Source organism: Hypomesus nipponensis, chromosome 1 (genome assembly GCF_054491055.1).
Source record: "Hypomesus nipponensis isolate SF chromosome 1, ASM5449105v1, whole genome shotgun sequence".
Taxonomy (NCBI): domain Eukaryota; kingdom Metazoa; phylum Chordata; class Actinopteri; order Osmeriformes; family Osmeridae; genus Hypomesus; species Hypomesus nipponensis.
Window position 1 is genome coordinate 12,292,356 of NC_140361.1, and position 17,681 is coordinate 12,310,036.

The 17,681-nt window shown below is 51.2% G+C and overlaps 1 protein-coding gene across 1 annotated transcript in view; it reads left to right on the top strand.

The window, feature by feature from the left end:
* Nucleotides 1–17,681, top strand: part of unc5a (unc-5 netrin receptor A) — a 105,877-nt gene that overhangs the window by 69,651 nt on the left and 18,545 nt on the right. Inside the window, exons 6-9 of the mRNA XM_084699105.1 lie at nt 102–269; nt 7,463–7,627; nt 13,716–13,904; nt 14,781–15,080. Of these exons, the coding sequence (XP_084555231.1) occupies nt 102–269; nt 7,463–7,627; nt 13,716–13,904; nt 14,781–15,080 (822 nt within the window). The remainder of the gene's footprint in view (nt 1–101; nt 270–7,462; nt 7,628–13,715; nt 13,905–14,780; nt 15,081–17,681) is intronic.

Genomic DNA, 17,681 nt, shown 5'->3' on the forward strand with positions numbered 1-17,681 from the left:
GTCATCCCTCTCTCCCTTCGTCATCCCTCTCTCCCTCCGTCATCCCTCCCTCCGTCACTCCTCCCTCCCTCCGTCATCCCTCCCTCCCGTGGCGTGGACAGTTAATGGAGGCTGGTCGACCTGGACCACCTGGTCGGCCTGCAGTGCTTCCTGTGGGCGTGGCTGGCAGAAGAGGAGTCGGAGCTGCACCAACCCCGCCCCGCTGAACGGAGGCACTTCCTGCGAGGGCCAGAGTGTCCAGAAAAGCGCCTGCACGGCCACCTGTCCAGGTAACTCCCAGGTCACTTCCTGTCCTGGGGCGCTCCGTTTCCTGTGGCTTCGCTTTTTGTGGCTGTCCATTCTTCTTCTTTTTTTTTTGCATCAGCTGCTAGAAGCATTCGTCCATGTTTTAGTTTGATTGCAATTTTTTGACTTTTTATTCTGCTGATGATTTGTCATTTTGCTTGGCAGGGCATTAGCTAGTTTCTGTGTGATTAAACAGGCTTCAGTAGAGTGGCGTCAACAGAGACCTTTAATCTTCACAACAACCCTCATAGCTAATGAAGTACTGTATCATTAGACTTCATTCATATGTCTCTCTCTCTCCCATCTGCAGACATGTCAATTGCACCTGCCTCCTTAAAGAGACATCCCAGGACACTGTGTCAGGGCAGCGAGTACATCTGTTATTGCATAGTGCTCAAGCCATGTTGTAAATATGAGCAATAAAAAGATGAATTATGGCCCAGCTTGTGCGCCAGGTTTTACGCGTGAGGAGTTAAGGCGTATTTGATTCGTCTCCCATCCCGTCTCCCCTGTGTGGAGGCTGAGCAGCGTGCCTGATGCTGAGCAGAGGATATCGATCCCTGGCAGAGCCCGAGATAGAAGGCTGCCTCGTATACAGGCCCGCATTAGCCTCCTGACGGAGAGAGTGAAGGAGGGAGGGAGGAATAAACTGAGGACATGGAGGGATGGAGAAGGAGGTGGAAATGGATGGAGGGAGGCGGGGACGAAGTGAAAAGAAGAGAGAAGCAGAGGGCAGGGAGGAGAAAAGGAAAAAAAGCGAGGTAGAGAGGGATGCGGTGGGAGGGAAATGTACAGTAGCTGGCGTGTAGGCGGTACAGAGAGCAACAGAGGAGGGAGTAAAAGAGATATAAGGGGAAGCAAGAGAATGCCAAAAGAGAGGGAGCGAGGTGGGGGAGGGATGTTTCGACTGGGGATGCTGTGGGAGGACGTGTGTTTTCGGTCGCCTGACGCAGCCTGCCTCTCTGCCGTCCTGCTGACCAGGGGAGCGTCTCCCACACTCTGGAAACAGCCAGGAGGGAAACCCAACACCTCCGCCAGGGCCAGCCTCTCCTCTCTCTCTCTCTCCCTCCTCACCCTCTCTTCCTCCCCTCCCACTCTCCCTTTGCCTGGGAGGTTGTCTCCCTTGTTGCGTCCGGGGTGTGGGGTTACACGGGGCTCTCGTGTCGGGGTAACCTAAAGACAACACCTGGCGTCAGACGGGGCTCCAACTAACTCCTGGGAGAAAATAGAGCTGTAAGTACCAGACTGCGGTAATCCGGCAGGAGCGGAGGGATCTCTTGATCAACGGGGGCGTTATTAGGACTGGGGACTATGGTATTACAGGGGTACCCAAGGGTGTGCGCCCCTGGGAGGGGAGGGGTGCGTGGGGGTAATCTCGGTGAGCTTCTAAGAAGATTAGCTCTGGTTGGTCTATTGTACTTGTGCTGGGGCCCACTCCCGGAGTTGGTGTGTAATGTGAACCCTCAGGGTACACTAAGACGGACTGCACTGTGCCCTCAGAGAGACGTCTGAGCAGAGACTTCTGGAGAGACGCAACTTTCTTTGGTGCTCGTTTGATGAGGGATATAGAGGTGGCTCGACCTCGATCATACCTCCAGCTGCTCTTTTGTTGGTTTGACAGGGGCCAGGAGGTGTCTCTCTTCTCATCTCTGCCTCTCTCTTTCTCTCTTTCTTTATGCCTCTCTTCTCTCTCTCTTCCTTCTCTCTTTCTCTTTTTTCATGCCTCTCTCTCTCTCTCTCTCTCTCTCGTTCTCTTCTATCTTATCTCTCGCTCTCTCCCCCACTCTCTCTCCCTCCCTTTCTTGTCCGTCTCTCTCTCTCTCTCTCTCTCTCTCTGTCTCTCGCTCTCTCGCTCTCTGTAATTTCCTCGAAGAGGTTAGCAGAGGTGTCAGACTGAGCCAGCTGTCTTTTTCCAGGGCTCCACGGGTCCAGCAGGGGCAGACTGGATGGGTGGAGGTGGCGCTGCGCTTTCTAATCAGAAGAGGCACCTTGTTTGTGTTGTTTACCCCTGGGTGCACCCCTCAGAGCCCACCCCCCTCCACCAACCCTCATGTGTCAGCCCACAGACACACACAACCCAACACTGCAGCCCTTAAAAAAAAAAAAAAAAAAAAAAATCCTCTCCGATTCATCAGAAATGACTGTGGCATAAATCTCCATTTACAGAATGGTTGTAGGGGCGGGGGTAGCAGGAGGATCCTGGGCAGGATTACATGTTCAGTGTAGCACAGAGCATCCTTAACTCTCTCTGAGGGCAGAGGGTTGCAATGGACATTATTTCTGGGCCTGGCAGGTCTGTGACAGTCAGGTTACTGGAGTCCACACCTCTGTCATCGTTTGGGGAGAGGTGGTTGATAGTAAGAAATCGTTAGATATTTGGTAAGTAATTTGAATAATATTGGTTGTTCTTGGAATTAAAAGGTTAGTGTTGAGTATTACGTTTTGCTTGAGTGCAGTTTGTGTTACTCTAAAATGAATTGCATGATAAATTGGTGGTCTAGTTTCAGAGATTCATTAATTATCCAAGCTGAATTATTGTGGATTCCATCCAAGCTGTTTTTAATTGTATTTTATTGCTTGTTTTTGCAGTGTCTAATTTTAGAATAACATTTCTTCATAAAATCTCTTCTCTCATATCCATTTGATGTTTCAAGCACCAAGTCTAAGTCATGGTTGAAGGACCTGTTGGTTTTGTCTCAAGAGTATTGACAGCCATGCTAAACTGCTGCAGACTCACTGCACAAACACCCTTTAGGGGGGGGGGGGGGTGACAAAAAATAATTCTATATCAAACGGACTTGGAATGACTATAATTTGATGTCTATTTTCAACAGCTTGTGTCCCAGTGCCTATGGCCATGTATTCCTGTGTTGGACAACAATGTTCAGTTTCCCTCTCTGCTGTCTGCCTGTCCAGACACATGGCTGTCGTTCTCCGTCTCTATTCAGCAGATGCTGTGTTGTACAGAAGCAGCCACACCCAGCCGGCAGTCTGTTCGACTGGGGGACGGCGTGATAGACGGCCCCTGACAGACATGTCGGATTCTCTACTGTAGGTTCTTGTCAAAAGATGGATGGAAATCGTCCAGTCCATATTTTAGTCTTGAGTGTTGGTACTGGAGCAGTTCAGAGAGTTTTGGCAGGGACTGGTGTGTGATCAGATGGGCCCCATGCTGAGCGAGGCCCGCGGAGCTCTGATGCTGAAGACACACTGTCAGGAGAGAAAATCAGAGAGCAAAAACAGCCTGCCAGCCAAGTCAAGCATTTTGCAAGACAGCCAGCTAGGCAGACAAGACAAGAAGTCAGCCAGATGAGCCGCACATGTCCTAACCCACTCCCACTCCAGTCCTTTCCCTCCACGTCATGTCCCCCTGCTGGCCTGCTCCTCTCCTCCATCTCCCTCTCAGGCTCCATCCCTCTCTCCATTGACTTTGCCGCCACATTGACTTGTGGTCACAGCCGAGGGAGAAAGCCATGACTAGATGTCAGCCAGAGCTGAGTCTGAGATCACACCAACCCTTCCTACAGATACTGTGGCTGGGATGGCTGGCAGGCTGGGAGGGCTGGCAGGCTGGCGGCGCAGTGGGGAGTTTCTTACAAACGGTATGCTCATGGCTGTCATTAACATGTATATCATGATTCGAATGTAGGGTATGTTTACGATTAAAACGTGTTTTCTTAGGCATCTATTGAAGACTAGAATTTCTGCCCATGACTTAAACAAACAAAACAGTCCAATGAGAGCAGAGAAATTAGGACAAAAAAATGTAGTCCCATAACTAACAAACAACCTGAGGAGATGTCTAAGTTGTGTGAATTATTTAAATAGTGTAACCATCCCTGAGGCCTGCAGGGGAGCTGGGGAGATTGATTTGCCTGATAGAAAATAAACAGACTCGGGCTGGCAGACTGGTACGTAAGACAGTGTGTTTGTGTGTTTGTATGTGCGCGGTACTCGTCAAAGCCACTGTCGAGAAATGTCTAAAATGACTAGATTGAGTCCTCTGTGCTTTTTTTTTTAATATTCAGAGTGTTTTCCCTCAGAATGGATAAAGCTCTGTCTGAAATAGATAAGATGTAAACAAATTAGGATTAATAAAGTAGGACAGCGACCAGCAGGCGGAGGCCAGCAGCAGTGGCTGCTCCACAGCCTGGCTGTGTTCTGTATCACACAGGAGCAGGTCTGCTCTGAGGATGAAGCTCCTGAGAGACGTGACGGAGCCCGGCCGTGACACGCGCTTGTGTCACTCCATCACTCCGTCCTGCACATCCAAAGATTTGACTTAGGAGTGTTGTAGACTTGGTTCTGGTGTATATGGGGCTGCAGGGAATCGGGCTCCCGTCCAACAGAGCGCATTTTTGGCCCGTTCAGGCTGAAACATTTGGGTTCACGGTTTTCACGGAACTGATTTGTGTTTGTGTGAAAGGTGTGTGTTTGGGCCCGTATGTGTGTGGGGAGGTGGGGGGGGGGGAGGAGAGAGTGTACCTGCTGGTCTCTCAGGTAATTGTGTTCCTCCTGGAGTTGTGTGAAGGACAGAGGAGCTGCAGGAGTCTGCAGGACTCCCAGGCCTGTCTGTATGGACCCACCTCTCATGGACCCTCCTGCCCCCTGCCGTCCAGTAAAGAGCAGGTGGGCGACTTTGCTGGTGTCCTTGACAACATGACTGAACAGGAGGACTGCTACTGGGCTTTTATGTTGTCGTCGTCATCCCCTCCCCCCCCCCCCCCCGCCCCCTTTCCCTCGCCTCTCCCAACCGCAGGCCCATGACTAAACCCTGTTGTGTTGAATGATTTCAAAGGAAACACAGCAGTCTTAGATCTATTCCCCTCTACATAAGTGTGTGCATGGGTAAGAATAACTTTAACAGGGACCGTTCATTTAGTCGAACTACTTCATTGAGTTGAAGATCTCCTTCTGTCATTGCCCACAATACCTCTCTGAGTCTTTGAATACTTCATTTATTCTCTTCTATCAGTTAGTGGTAAAAAACACACTTCTGGTTTCTTGACGTTGTTTGAAATATGCGGGCCACCCCTGCATCCTTTCTTTTTCGAACCGCGTGCCTCAGTCTCTCCTGTCTGCTGATGCACAGGCCTCAGTCTCTCCTGTCTGCTGATGCACAGGCCTCAGTCTGCATGGTCATTAGTTCTGCTTTGTGTCGGTAAAGTGAAGTTTGAGTTCCATCACCTCATCAAGCCAGATGTTGATCTCATCTCCACGTTTCGTTCGTCTGGATAAACCGAGGGGATGGGGGGAGGGGGGGTTGATGTGAAACCTATGATAATATATTCATTAGGCTGTAATTCCCTATTCAATCAGACTCATCCCTGGGATAATAGGCCCAGCCGCCAGGACCAGTCCACTCAATGCCAAACAAGGACAATTATCTGATTGGTTCTGCTCTCTCTGCCAAATGGAATGTTCTGCAGTGAGACCAGAGCTGTGTCAGCAACTCCTACACACACGCACACACGCACGCAGACACACACTACGTGTAAACACTCTACAGTCAAGCACCAACTCACCCGCAAACCTGCTTGCACACCAATTCATTCATTTCCTCACGTTCACACACGCTTGGGCCCTCTCATTTACTGGAAGCATATTCTCCACCTGTTCTCACCGTGCCTATTAAGAGAGACCAGAGCCCAGCAGACACCTGGAGCTTAAATAACATCATTATCTCCCCACAGTGTCGTAGCGTTAGGCAGCCTGGACCCTCCTCTCCTCTCAACACCTCCACTTATGTTTTATTGAGCTCAAACTCTGACCTCCAGGGTTCAAACGCACGTTCCAGGATCACGGCCCCCGCTCTTCACACACGGCAGGATTAATGAGGACTAAAGCATCTTGGTTTGGGTCAGCGAGGGGCGGGCAGTCAGTCCTCCGTGGCTTTGTGTGTGTTTGTGTGTTTGTGTACGCGCTTTCCCCTTCGCTGCGCGCGTGTGTACGCAGGTGTGTTTGTGTGTGTTGTCGTAGTACGAGTTCCCGGGCTCTCTGATTCACGTCAGTCTCCCTCTCCCGTCTGGGAGCGCCAGGCCGTCTCCCCCCTGAGAGCTCATTACGCCGCATGTTCCCATTAGCCCTCAGCTAACCTTCCCCTGGTCGGCTCACGTGTCACTCCCAATATCACTCCCAGCTGCCCCCCCCCGGCCAGCTGCACATACCATTACCCTCACCTTCGCAAAATGGCCTCCGACTCTGCAGGACACCCGGCAGGTGCCATATTTCCCGCCCGCCCGGCGCCCGGACTCCTCGGAGCGCTAGCACACTCATTATCATCTGCTTCATGTTGTTTATTGTAATGGTATCATCCTGCAGGGTCTATCGGAGTTGGCTGTGTGCAATGTCGTTATTGTTCCCTCCCTCCCTCTCTCTTTTGCTCTCTTCCCCCCCCCCTCCTTATCTCTCTTTTTCTCTCCATTTCCATCTCTCTCACTCTCTTTCTCTGGTTTGCTGACATTAGCTCACGGCATCTCCCCCTCTCTATAATGTCCGACACCTATGCTTCTAAACTGCTAAACATAGGGTGGTATGGAAAGTGTATTTGTGTGTGTCTCCATAACAACAGGTGAATGAGGAATGCAGGCGCTGGCAGGTTTTCACGGGATGAATGCAGAGAGTACGCATCTGGGCGCTAACGCCTCCAGAATAGAGCTACACTAGCATGGGGGGGGGTCTCACAACCCACACTATTTTCATGTGGAGAGCCAAACATGGCAAGCAGGGACAGATGGAGTGTGTTTACGCTCGTCAATGGGACACACTTTGGTTATTGTATTTGTATGTGTGTCTTTGTGTGTGTGTGTGTGTGTGTCGTCAGTGTGTTTGAATGAGCCACATGATTTGCTGTGTTCCATGTATCACTGTTGCCCAGTATGAAACCACAGCCTTGCACACATAAAGCTCTGCTTTGATGTTTCTCCTGCCTCTTGACTGTATTTTAATGTGTTTTAGGCGGGTTCTCTTGCGGGGTTATTACTTGTTTGTATGAGACAGCTCCGCATGTGTTTGATCAGTCTGTCTGTCTGCCTCACTCTTCGCCATCAGACGCAACCGATTCATGAACCGCTCGCACTGGATGTTGGAATGGGTTTGATGTGACTGTGTGGGGGCGTGCTTGTGTGTGGGTCTGAGTGTGACTCCCTGACCCTCTGACCTCTGTGTGTGTGTCCAGTAGATGGAGGCTGGAGTGAGTGGAGCAAGTGGTCGGCGTGCGGCGCGGAATGTTCCATGTGGAGGAGCAGGGAGTGTACCCAGCCCTCGCCTGGCACGGGGGGCAAAGACTGCCAGGGCATCGACCTCCAGTCCCTCAACTGCACCAGCGAGCAGTGCCCCCAGAGTAAGTACCAGCCTTGGGGACTCGTCGGTGCTGTACTCCAGCAGTATCAGTTCAGGACCTAGCTGAGTGTCGTACAGTCTGTCATGCTAGGGTTCTGCTGAGGTAGCATCACAAGACACACACACACTGGCGCTGCATGCTACAGGGAATAGAACACAGCTCCTTTAGCTGGAGCTGTGACCCAAGACTGTTTGTCAGGGAGTCCGGGAGCAGGAGCAGGAGTGAGAGGAGGTGTTCGGGGGGCGAAGGAGGTGTCTGAGGAAGATGGAGGAATGTTCCTTCCACCTGTGACCTTTCGAAGTCATTAACACCAGACGCTGGCGGCGTGATGTTCGTTCTCGTCACCTGGGTGGGGGGGATTCTCTGTGACCTATGAATAGACCCGAGAATTACACAGTCTCTCTGGTCGGAAAAAATATAAAACACAATCTGGCCGATTAGATATTACACCACGCTGAGGTCAAATCATCCATGAAAAAATACACCCAGGTGGTGTGTGTGTGTGTCTGTCTGTGTGCGTGCATGTGGGGGCATACGTCGGTGCGTGCGTACGCACGCTTTTTCATCCGTATATGGGCGTGATGGCGCGTGCGTGTGAGTTTGCGCATGCCGCGAGTGTGTGCTCAAACTTCCCGTCTTTGGCTCGAGCAAAGCGAGCCCTCCTCCGTGGTTCTCCACAGGAGCCATATTGTCAGGATTAGCAGCGTCCAGGCTGGGAGCTGGCAGCTGAGTGGAACACAGCACTGTGGGACTCGCCCCGCGACCAGATGGACATGAAAGAGGGAGCGCTGGCGTCCCCCACACAGGCCTGCGCCACGCCGGCACTCTCCGGCCCCGCCCCGGAGGGGGAGGCGAGGCATCTCTGTGTGACGGACCGTACCAGCGGAGCAGGGCTAGCGTGAGCAGGGCTAGCGTGAGCAGGGCTAGCGTGAGCAGGGCTAGCGGAGCAGGGCTAGCGGAGCAGGGCTAGCGGAGCAGGGCTAGCGGAGCAGGGCTAGCGGAGCAGGGCTAGCGTGAGTTTCATGGGGAGGGAGCATGGTGTACGCCACCCACTACATGAATGAAGACGTTATGAATCCCCCTCAGACTGACATCATCCCTGCATGGGATGCTAAGAGGGCTTCATCTGGACTGTGATGTTGACATCTGGTGCGCGCATGGGTGTATGTGTGTGTGTGTGTGTGTGTGTAGCAGTGATCCAGTGAGTTCAGTCAGACCATCATCAAAGGTCACTAGCATCTACCCACAGTGCGACACGCCCATACAGAAATGCTAGTTAGTATAAGTGCGCGCACACACACACAAACACGCACACACACACACATACACACAAACACACACAGTGTGGCTGGCAGAGTGTTGTCCCCTCTGAAGTCAGTTTTGTTCAGAGTCTGTTCTGTTTCCATACTATAGCTCTGTAAAGTACTGTATTGTAATAATCCAAACATCAGCATGGTTAGTCCAGTCAGCAGTCTCGTCTCCGAGCTATTACTGTAACTACAAGTCCTCCTCAAACAGAAGCCCTCATTATCGCTCCCTGTGGGATTTAATGATGTGATTATTGGGCATGCAGGCTCTTTGACTTTCCTCAGTCTTAGCATCCCACAAAGTATATCTCCAAACTCTCTCATTAAACACCACGTGTCAGACCAGGGTATGGTTGTTCATTTAGCGTGCGTGAGAATGCGAGGTTGTTAGATGTTGGCCCATCTTTCGCCGAGGCTGCAGGAGATACCGAGTGCTTCATCTCCTAACCCTTAGCCCAGGCTGGATGGGTTTTATAAAGCAAACGAAGCCACCAAAGATAAAGCTCCCAGAAATCTCTGTTGGAAAATAATGAACAACTTGGCGCCGAGCCAAATCCAAAATGGCTACCAGGTGTTGGAGGGCACCTAGCGGATTGTAGAGGAGAAGAGGCTTGTCCTAACAGTCGCGTCGAATTAGGACAACATCAAAATAATTATTTGACTTAATTAGAGTAACAGAGTCAATGACGTTCAATTAGCAAAAAACACTGTATTTGGGGCAAATTAGAAATGATGCAAAGTACTGGAGTACACATTTGTTATGTGTCTGTTTTCGTATGTGGCGATGGGCTTGCTAATTTGACATCAGAGCTGTTAGCGTTTAATCGTTGGTTTGTTTGGAGGAACAGAGCGTGGTAATGGGCTCGCCGCTGAAATACGAGCGGGCGTTTATTCCGGTCTATATTTCATTGTGACGTCCATGGGGATGAAACGACTGCATTGTGGAGACAGTAATGGTCACGTTCACTTTGAGAGTTTTACTGGCCATATTTCCATGACCTTAAGAACTCCAGCGTTATTCATCTTCTGGGGAAATGACTGCGACTGGCCATGGGATGAAATATGCTCTCCAGCCTCTTGATAAATGCCCAGGGGAGAGGTGCAGGAGGCTGCATCGCCTTTATTTATCAACGTGGGCGGCACAGAGGAAAGGGGGTGGGGGGGTGGGGGGGGTACATTTCAGGGGGTGTAACAGTACCTATAGACACATAGACTTGGGTATAACACCAGCTCCAACTCGAAAACTCGAGACGTCTGCAGAGGTCTGTTTCTCTGTAAAGACAGGGATTATGACAAGCTTCCCTTAGTCAGAGTCAGCAGAGTGTTCTGGTCTGAGTGTTTCATAATAACCCTGCCCTGAAGCTCCTCCTAGGCTCCATAGGACTGTAGGGACACAGGGACAGAGAGACAGGGACAGAGAGACAGGGACAGAGAGACAGGGACAGAGAGACAGGGACAGAGAGACAGGGACAGAGAGACAGGGACAGAGAGACAGGGACAGAGGGACTGGGAGAGAGGGACTGGGAGAGAGGGACTGGGAGAGAGGGACTGGGAGAGAGAGACTGGGAGAGAGAGACGGGGTGAGGGAGACGGGGTGAGGGAGACGGGGTGAGGGAGACGGGGTGAGGGAGACGGGGTGAGAGAAACGGATATAGTGGGGGAGACGCAGGCAGAGAGATACATTGGGAGAAATACAGTGGGAAAGACAAGTCGAGAGACACGGTGAGAGGCACAGAGAGATACCATGGTGACACAGGAGGAGAGGGAGAGAGACAGAGAACTTACAGGGGGACAGAATGTGTTGTTTACAATTATGTGGAAGAGAAAGATCATTTCATGAGGCAGGGGGGCAGAAGCACATGGAAGTGGGGTACAGATGGAGGGGGATGGAGAAAAATATGGAGATGGAGGGAGGGAGGGAGCGTTGGTGGGAGGGAGCGTTGGAGAGGAAATTAAGGAGCCATCCAATTATAAAACTTGATTAGCTGTGTCAATTAAAGCGTGACGGACGTCCATTCAATTGTTGGCCCTTCCGGTGTAGATCGATACGTGGGGCCATGCAGGGCCCAGGCAGATGTCTGGTCGGGGCTCAGGTTAGCATGGACGAGCACTCGTCTGACACACCTGCTGGGACTGATAAAACCAGGGGGAGCAGTGCTCAGATAAGTCTGGAGAGATTACAGGCAGAATGAGAGAGTGAGAGAGAGAACAAATGAGAACGAAGGGGGCGGCAAAGAGAAGAGAGATCAGGCGGATGAGAGAAAGAGAATGAGGGAAAGACGGGTAAAGAGCCTGTGACAAAGCCGGCGATCGGTTAAACATTGAGGATGGAACAGGGGGATCTGCAGAGTAAGGAAGAGGGGGGGGGGGGTAGGGAGCGACAGAGGTGGGGAGGGGGGGAGGAGACAGAGAGGTATTAGATTTCTGCACTCTTAGGTCAGTGAGGTGCCTTTGGCATGCCCTTAGACGGCAAACAACATGAGACATCCAGGGCCATGTTTACCCTATCAGCTGTGTGTGTGTGTGTGTGTGTGTGTGTGTGTGTGTGTGTGTGAGGGAACACAATCTCCTTGCTATGGGTTGTTGTTGACTCTCCAGTTCACTTCACAGTAAGTCGCCGTTTTACGAGTGGACCTCATAAACGTACACACAATACGAAGATACACTTCATTAATCCCCTCTGGGGTGTTCTTTCAATTAGCTGAAGGGGACTAATAGCCTCGACCACTTAGGTCACGTGCTCCAGATGAGTTTTTCCAAGCTTATATATTTAGGACTGTTCAATACCCAGCGGGGGGGTGTGGGGGGGGGGGGGTGGTATGGTATACGTAAACCATACCATAAGCATGTCACTTATAAAAGGCTTTTATGACCTGATGTCAATACCGCGACACACGTTTGTGTCTCCTACACGCTCGTCTTTGCACTCTGTATTTTTGGGGTTAGATTGTAAATGATGGCTACTACTTATATTTTATATTCTATTTTGTATTCCCCTTAGTATTAGCTAGACCCCCCTTAGTATTAGCTAGACGTTGCTCCTTTTGTATAGTTCACATATTTAAGTTTCACTATTCCTATATGTTTAACGTATGCACCTCCCTGCCAAAGTCAATTCCTTGTTTGTGCAAACACTCATGGCGAATAAGATCGATTCTGATTCTAACTCGTTCTGAATCGACGTCTTGTCATCAAAGCTCTGTGACGGTTGGCTTCATGTTCCTGCTATTTAAGGTAGCACATTACATAGATAAGACTGTGAGATAAAGATGTTGGTGTTTCTTTTAACGTCCACTGAGAAAACTCCCATAAGAGAAAAATGGCAAAGGACGATGAGGAAAACAATTATGTGCCCTTGGAGAATGTCGTTTTTTCCCTTTTTTCTTCAGACGTGTCGGTCTTTCTGCTAATTATATACCACCATTCTCAGTCACAGATTCATCAACACCAATTAAAACTTGTCAAGCTGGTGCGTTTCCAAGGTTATGAACACAGTTTCCACAGATAAAGTTAGGCTGTACACTGTAACAGAAACAAACAGCTAGTGACGGAGAGATTCATCCAAAATATGTCATGTCTAATCATGGCCACGTTTGAATTGGCCTCTAAACATTTTTACACGTGTTTCTCACTCATTCTGTCTCTCTCTCTCTCTGTCTCTCTCTCTCTCTCTCTCTCTCTCTCTCTCTCTCTCTCTCCCTCTTCTGCACTTTCTCACTCGCTTTTCCCTCTCACACGCTCTCTTCCTGTTTCTCTCACACTCTCTCTTCCTCAGTATCTCTCTCTCATCCACAACCACACACACACACACACACTGGCGCATCACTCAGAGTGACGGTGACTCTGTCCCAACATTGACTGTGAGCGTTCAATAGACAGAAATACGCCTCTGTGCTTGGTAGCGACAGCAGCCGTCCTCCAGGGCGCTGTGAGGAGAGTCTCCAGCAGCCCCTCCCACAGCCCCCAGCCCCTCCCACAGCCCCCAGCCCCTCCCCCAGCCACGGCCCCGGAGACAGCCGTGGACAATCCCATTCCCCAGCCTCCAACTCCAGCCTCTTATTAGACGCCTAGGAATAAGTCTGCTGTTTGTGAGGGCTTAGCACTCATCCCCACGCCGTGGGCTCACAGAGAGAGAGAGGGGGGGGGGGGGGGGGGGGTTGAGAGATAGGGAGAGGGTGAGAGGGGGAAACAGAAAAAAAGAGAGAGAGAACGAGAGCGCGTCAATAAAAAGTTTTGAAGTTCTTTGTAAGCAAATCCTGCTTTTGTCTCCTGTTCTCGTCTGGGGGTGGATGTGTAATTCTACAGTCCCACTGAGTACTTGGGCAGGAGTGCCAGGGGATGCTGGGAGTTGTCTTCAGGGCTTCTGGTGAAATGCACATGTCTGTGTGACTTACTGGGGACAGAACTGGAACACTCTTATCTATTGATGGGCCCCCGGGGGGGGCTCTGCCTCATCTGGTGTACAGTGTGACAACCAGGAAGGAACGTTCAATGGTCGAATGTCCTTGTGACTGATGTAAATAATGAACCAACAAAAAAACAAAATGTTCCAGTTGCCTTCACTCTGAAATATGTGGTGGATGAGTCAGAATTATGTAAATTGATCATGATAAGATTTGACACGCATGGAAAAGTCCATCTTGCTATGACTGCTCTGGAGCCCCCCCCCCCAAAAAAAACAACAAAAAAACAACCAAACAAACGTAACCCAAATGTAACCCACCTCTCTCCCCTCTCTCCCCCTCCCGACTCCCTTCCCCCCGGCCCCCCCCCGCCCCCAGCAGCGAGCGGGGCCGAGGACGTGGCCCTGTACGTGGGCATCGTGGCGGTGGCCCTCTGCCTCACCCTGCTGCTCACCGTGGTGGTCCTGGTCTACCGGCGCAAGAAGGAGGGCCTGGACGCCGACGTGGCCGACTCGTCCATCCTCACCACTGGCTTCCAGCCCATGGGCATCAAGCCCAGCAAGCCAGGTGTGTGGGCGCCCCGCCCCCGGCCTCGCCACAGCAGGCCGCCGCCCCCTCCTCGCAGCAGTAGGATACTGTTCTTTGTTTCTACCTCTTGTCTCGTCGTCGGGTTCCCCCTCCCTCTGTCCGCCTCCCCCGCCTCGCCCTCTGTGTCTATGCGTGTGTGTTCTGAGGGTATGTTGTGTTCGCGTGGCGTCGTGTCGGTGTGGTGGTGTTTTATGTATGGCTGTGGTAAAGGAGGGTGTCGGAATAGGGGTGTGTTCAGTCTGTTGGTGTGGTACAGTCAAGTTTTGAGTGTGTCAGTGGGGTAGTGTGTTTAGCCATAGGATAGGAATTGACTTTTGTGTTTTCCTCCACATTAGTGTCATTATGTTGTCAGTGTTTTGTGTGTGGGGCTTGATGCCCCTGTGAAAACTCTCTGCTTTTGTCCCCAAGTACTGTCACTACGAGCAGTGGAAAGTGGAGTCTGCAAATCACAATGAGAAAGCCTCTTTAAACTGCAACTGCTTAGCTTCCCCTGACTTCTGTTTGGAATTGATTGTGGTTGCATGAGAGAGGCAAAGAATTGACTGGCTTAGGATGAAATTACTGTCTGTCTGTTTGTGTGTGTGTGTGTGTGTGTGTGTCTGTCTGTGTGTGTATGTGTGTGTGTGTGAGTGTGTGTGTGTGGGGGGGGGGGGGCGGTGTATACGTGTGTGTGTGTCTCTGTGTGTGCTTCTTGGTATGTGTGTGTGTGTATGCATATTGCTGTGTATTTCTAATGACAGCCTCCAGTTGCTCTTCTCCCCACAATGTTCTGAGTGTCTGGCCAGCGTAGGAACCACCACCACCCCCATGGCTGGAGATCTTCACTTGTGCTCCTGTCTGTTTCTGTTCTAATAGAGAACTCCCATCTGCTTACCATCCAGCCTGACCTAACCACCACCACCACCAGTTACCAAGGTACCCTGCGCTCGCGCCACGACAACACCGCCAAGTTCTCCATGACCAACGGGCCTCTCCTGGACCCCCTGCCCAACGGCTCCCACACGCTGCACAACGGCAAGCTGACCTCCGACCCTGCAGAGTTCATGAGCAGGCTGTCCACCCAGACCTACTTTAAAACGCTGCCACGTGACGTCGCTAACGCCACCTACGGAACGTTCAACTTCCTGGGGGGGCGACTGACCCTCCCCAACACAGGTGGGTGCTTCCCTGGTAGACAGGATACTGCAGAGAGCTTGTGGACTACTTCCATGCATAACAAATGGGCCTAACCGGAACATTATAATAGGATGAATCACAGGCTCTCAAGTATTACTGCCTAAAGCTTGTTTTTTTACTCTCTAGGAAATGGTACCTAGATACAAGTAAAAAAAGATAAACGGTTACTAAATAAATAGCTCTTCTTCCTGTATAACTAATTACAAGATGGAAGAATTACATTATGGAATTGCCTCAAAGCAAGCTGTAAAATAAAGTCCTAGCTATGTTTTCATCCTCTCTGGGAAGATGTCCCTCTTAGCTCGGCCAGCCCTGTGCTAGGCCAGCCCTGTGCTCAGCCAGCCCTGTGCTAGGTCAGCCCTGTGCTAGGTCAGCCCTGTGCTAGGTCAGCCCTGTGCTAGGTCAGCCCTGTGCCAGGCCAGCCCTGTGCTAGGTCAGCCCTGTGCCAGGCCAGCCCTGTGCTAGGTCAGCCCTGTGCCAGGCCAGCCCTGTGCCAGGCCAGCCCTGTGCTAGGTCAGCCCTGTGCCAGGCCAGCCCTGTGCTAGGCCAGCCCTGTGCTCAGCCAGCCCTGTGCTAGGCCAGCCCTGTGCTCAGCCAGCCCTGTGCTAGGCCAGCCCTGTGCTCAGCCAGCCCTGTGCTAGGTCAGCCCTGTGCCAGGCCAGCCCTGTGCTAGGTCAGCCCTGTGCTAGGTCAGCCCTGTGCCAGGCCAGCCCTGTGCTAGGTCAGCCCTGTGCCAGGCCAGCCCTGTGCTAGGTCAGCCCTGTGCCAGGCCAGCCCTGTGCCAGGCCAGCCCTGTGCTAGGTCAGCCCTGTGCCAGGCCAGCTCTGTGCCAGGCCAGCCCTGTGCTAGGCCAGCCCTGTGCTAGGCCAGCCCTGTGCTCAGCCAGCCCTGTGCTAGGCCAGCCCTGTGCTCAGCCAGCCCTGTGCTAGGCCAGCCCTGTGCTGGGCCCTGCTCTAGTGGTTTCACACTGATGATGGGTTCAGCTAAGACTGCTGCAACTCAATCCCGTCCCTGGGCCAGGCAGGAGCTGATCACGCTAATTAAGTCTGGTCCTTAACTGCCTGCCTGACCGTGGGTTCATCAGGATGTTGAGACTAGATCCTATCTCTGCCAGGGACACGGTGAGTGGTCCCAAAGGGCCAGAGAACAGGAGGTTGAAACGGGGGAGGGGGGGGGGGGGAGGAGAGGAGAGAGAGAGAGAACCAACACACTGTCATATTACACCAAAGGTGGACTACACAACCATTGTACCTTTTGATACATTTTAATATGATGAAATGTAAATATAAATCTGCTTGTGAATGGGCAAATGTTCCAGTACCCTAATCATCAACATATGAGTGCACGTTCACTTCCATCACCCATTCTCTAGCCGTCCTATTATCTACTTTATACTGAACAATGGATTATTGTAAGAAGCAGGGTACTTTTATACATGATTAGTGACATATGAACAAGAGCACTAATTGCCAGGAGAGAATCAGAGTGCTGGAGAACACAGGGTTAGGTTCCTAGAATAGACCACAGAAAAATTACCCCAATTAGACCGCTTCTTTCTGTCATGGCTGGTCAGATTCATGGCCGACGCCAGGGGCATTAAGGACGAGCCTGGGTTGTCTGTTAAGAGCCCAGATTGAGCATAAGGACCTCTGCAGATAACGGATAAAGAGTCTTCCGTGGTCATCCCGGCTTCGCTCTCCTCCTCCTCCTCTCGGCTCTCTCCTCCGCTTCACATTAGCTGAATGATGTGGTTATATAACGGAGCAGAAAAGCCAAGGTTCTGGCCTGTGTTTCTAGCCATCGTCCTGATTAGTGCAATCAGATGGTAGAACACGACTAGCGCCAGTATCTGGAGGGTGAGTGGCTTTCTGTACTGGTCTGCAAGCCATACTCGCCCCCCACACACACACACACACACACACACACCCTAACCCTTACTCACTCTCTCTTACTTACTCTCTCTCTCTTGTCTTACACATGTCTTACTCCGCATCTCCCTCTCTCTCATTTTCTCCCCTTCTCATTTGGTGGTTATTGCATGCATGGGTTACCTTAAACCCGACGGCTCAGCTAAGCTACTCACTTGGTCCCAGACACAGCTTGCGCATATCCAGTCGCACACACACATTTTCCCAGAGTTCATTTAGACACTTAATGTCAACAGACACAGGCAGACATGTTTTATGAACACAATACATTGTTTTGAGAACACATACACTCGAACAGCACTCTGGAGGATGTTTGCGTCACCAAACTGTACAGAGGCACTTCAGATTGTTTTTCTTCCCTGTTTGATCTGAATCTTAAATGGGATTTAAAGTGGATAATTGTACGAAGAGCATCCACACAAATGGCGACACTCAGCCTGCTTTAGACAGCTCTAGCTGCTCTCTGAGGTGTATTTCCATTCTCTCTAGGGGGACGGCAATTTCCTCTGAGTGGTCTGTTCCTCTGTCTCAATTATCTGCTACAGTATGCGGCAGGCAGAGGACATTTAAAAGATGTCTCGATACGGCCTTTTGTTTCCACTAATTGTTAACTGTGGGGGAAGGGAGGGGAATGCAGAGACACGGGGCTGTG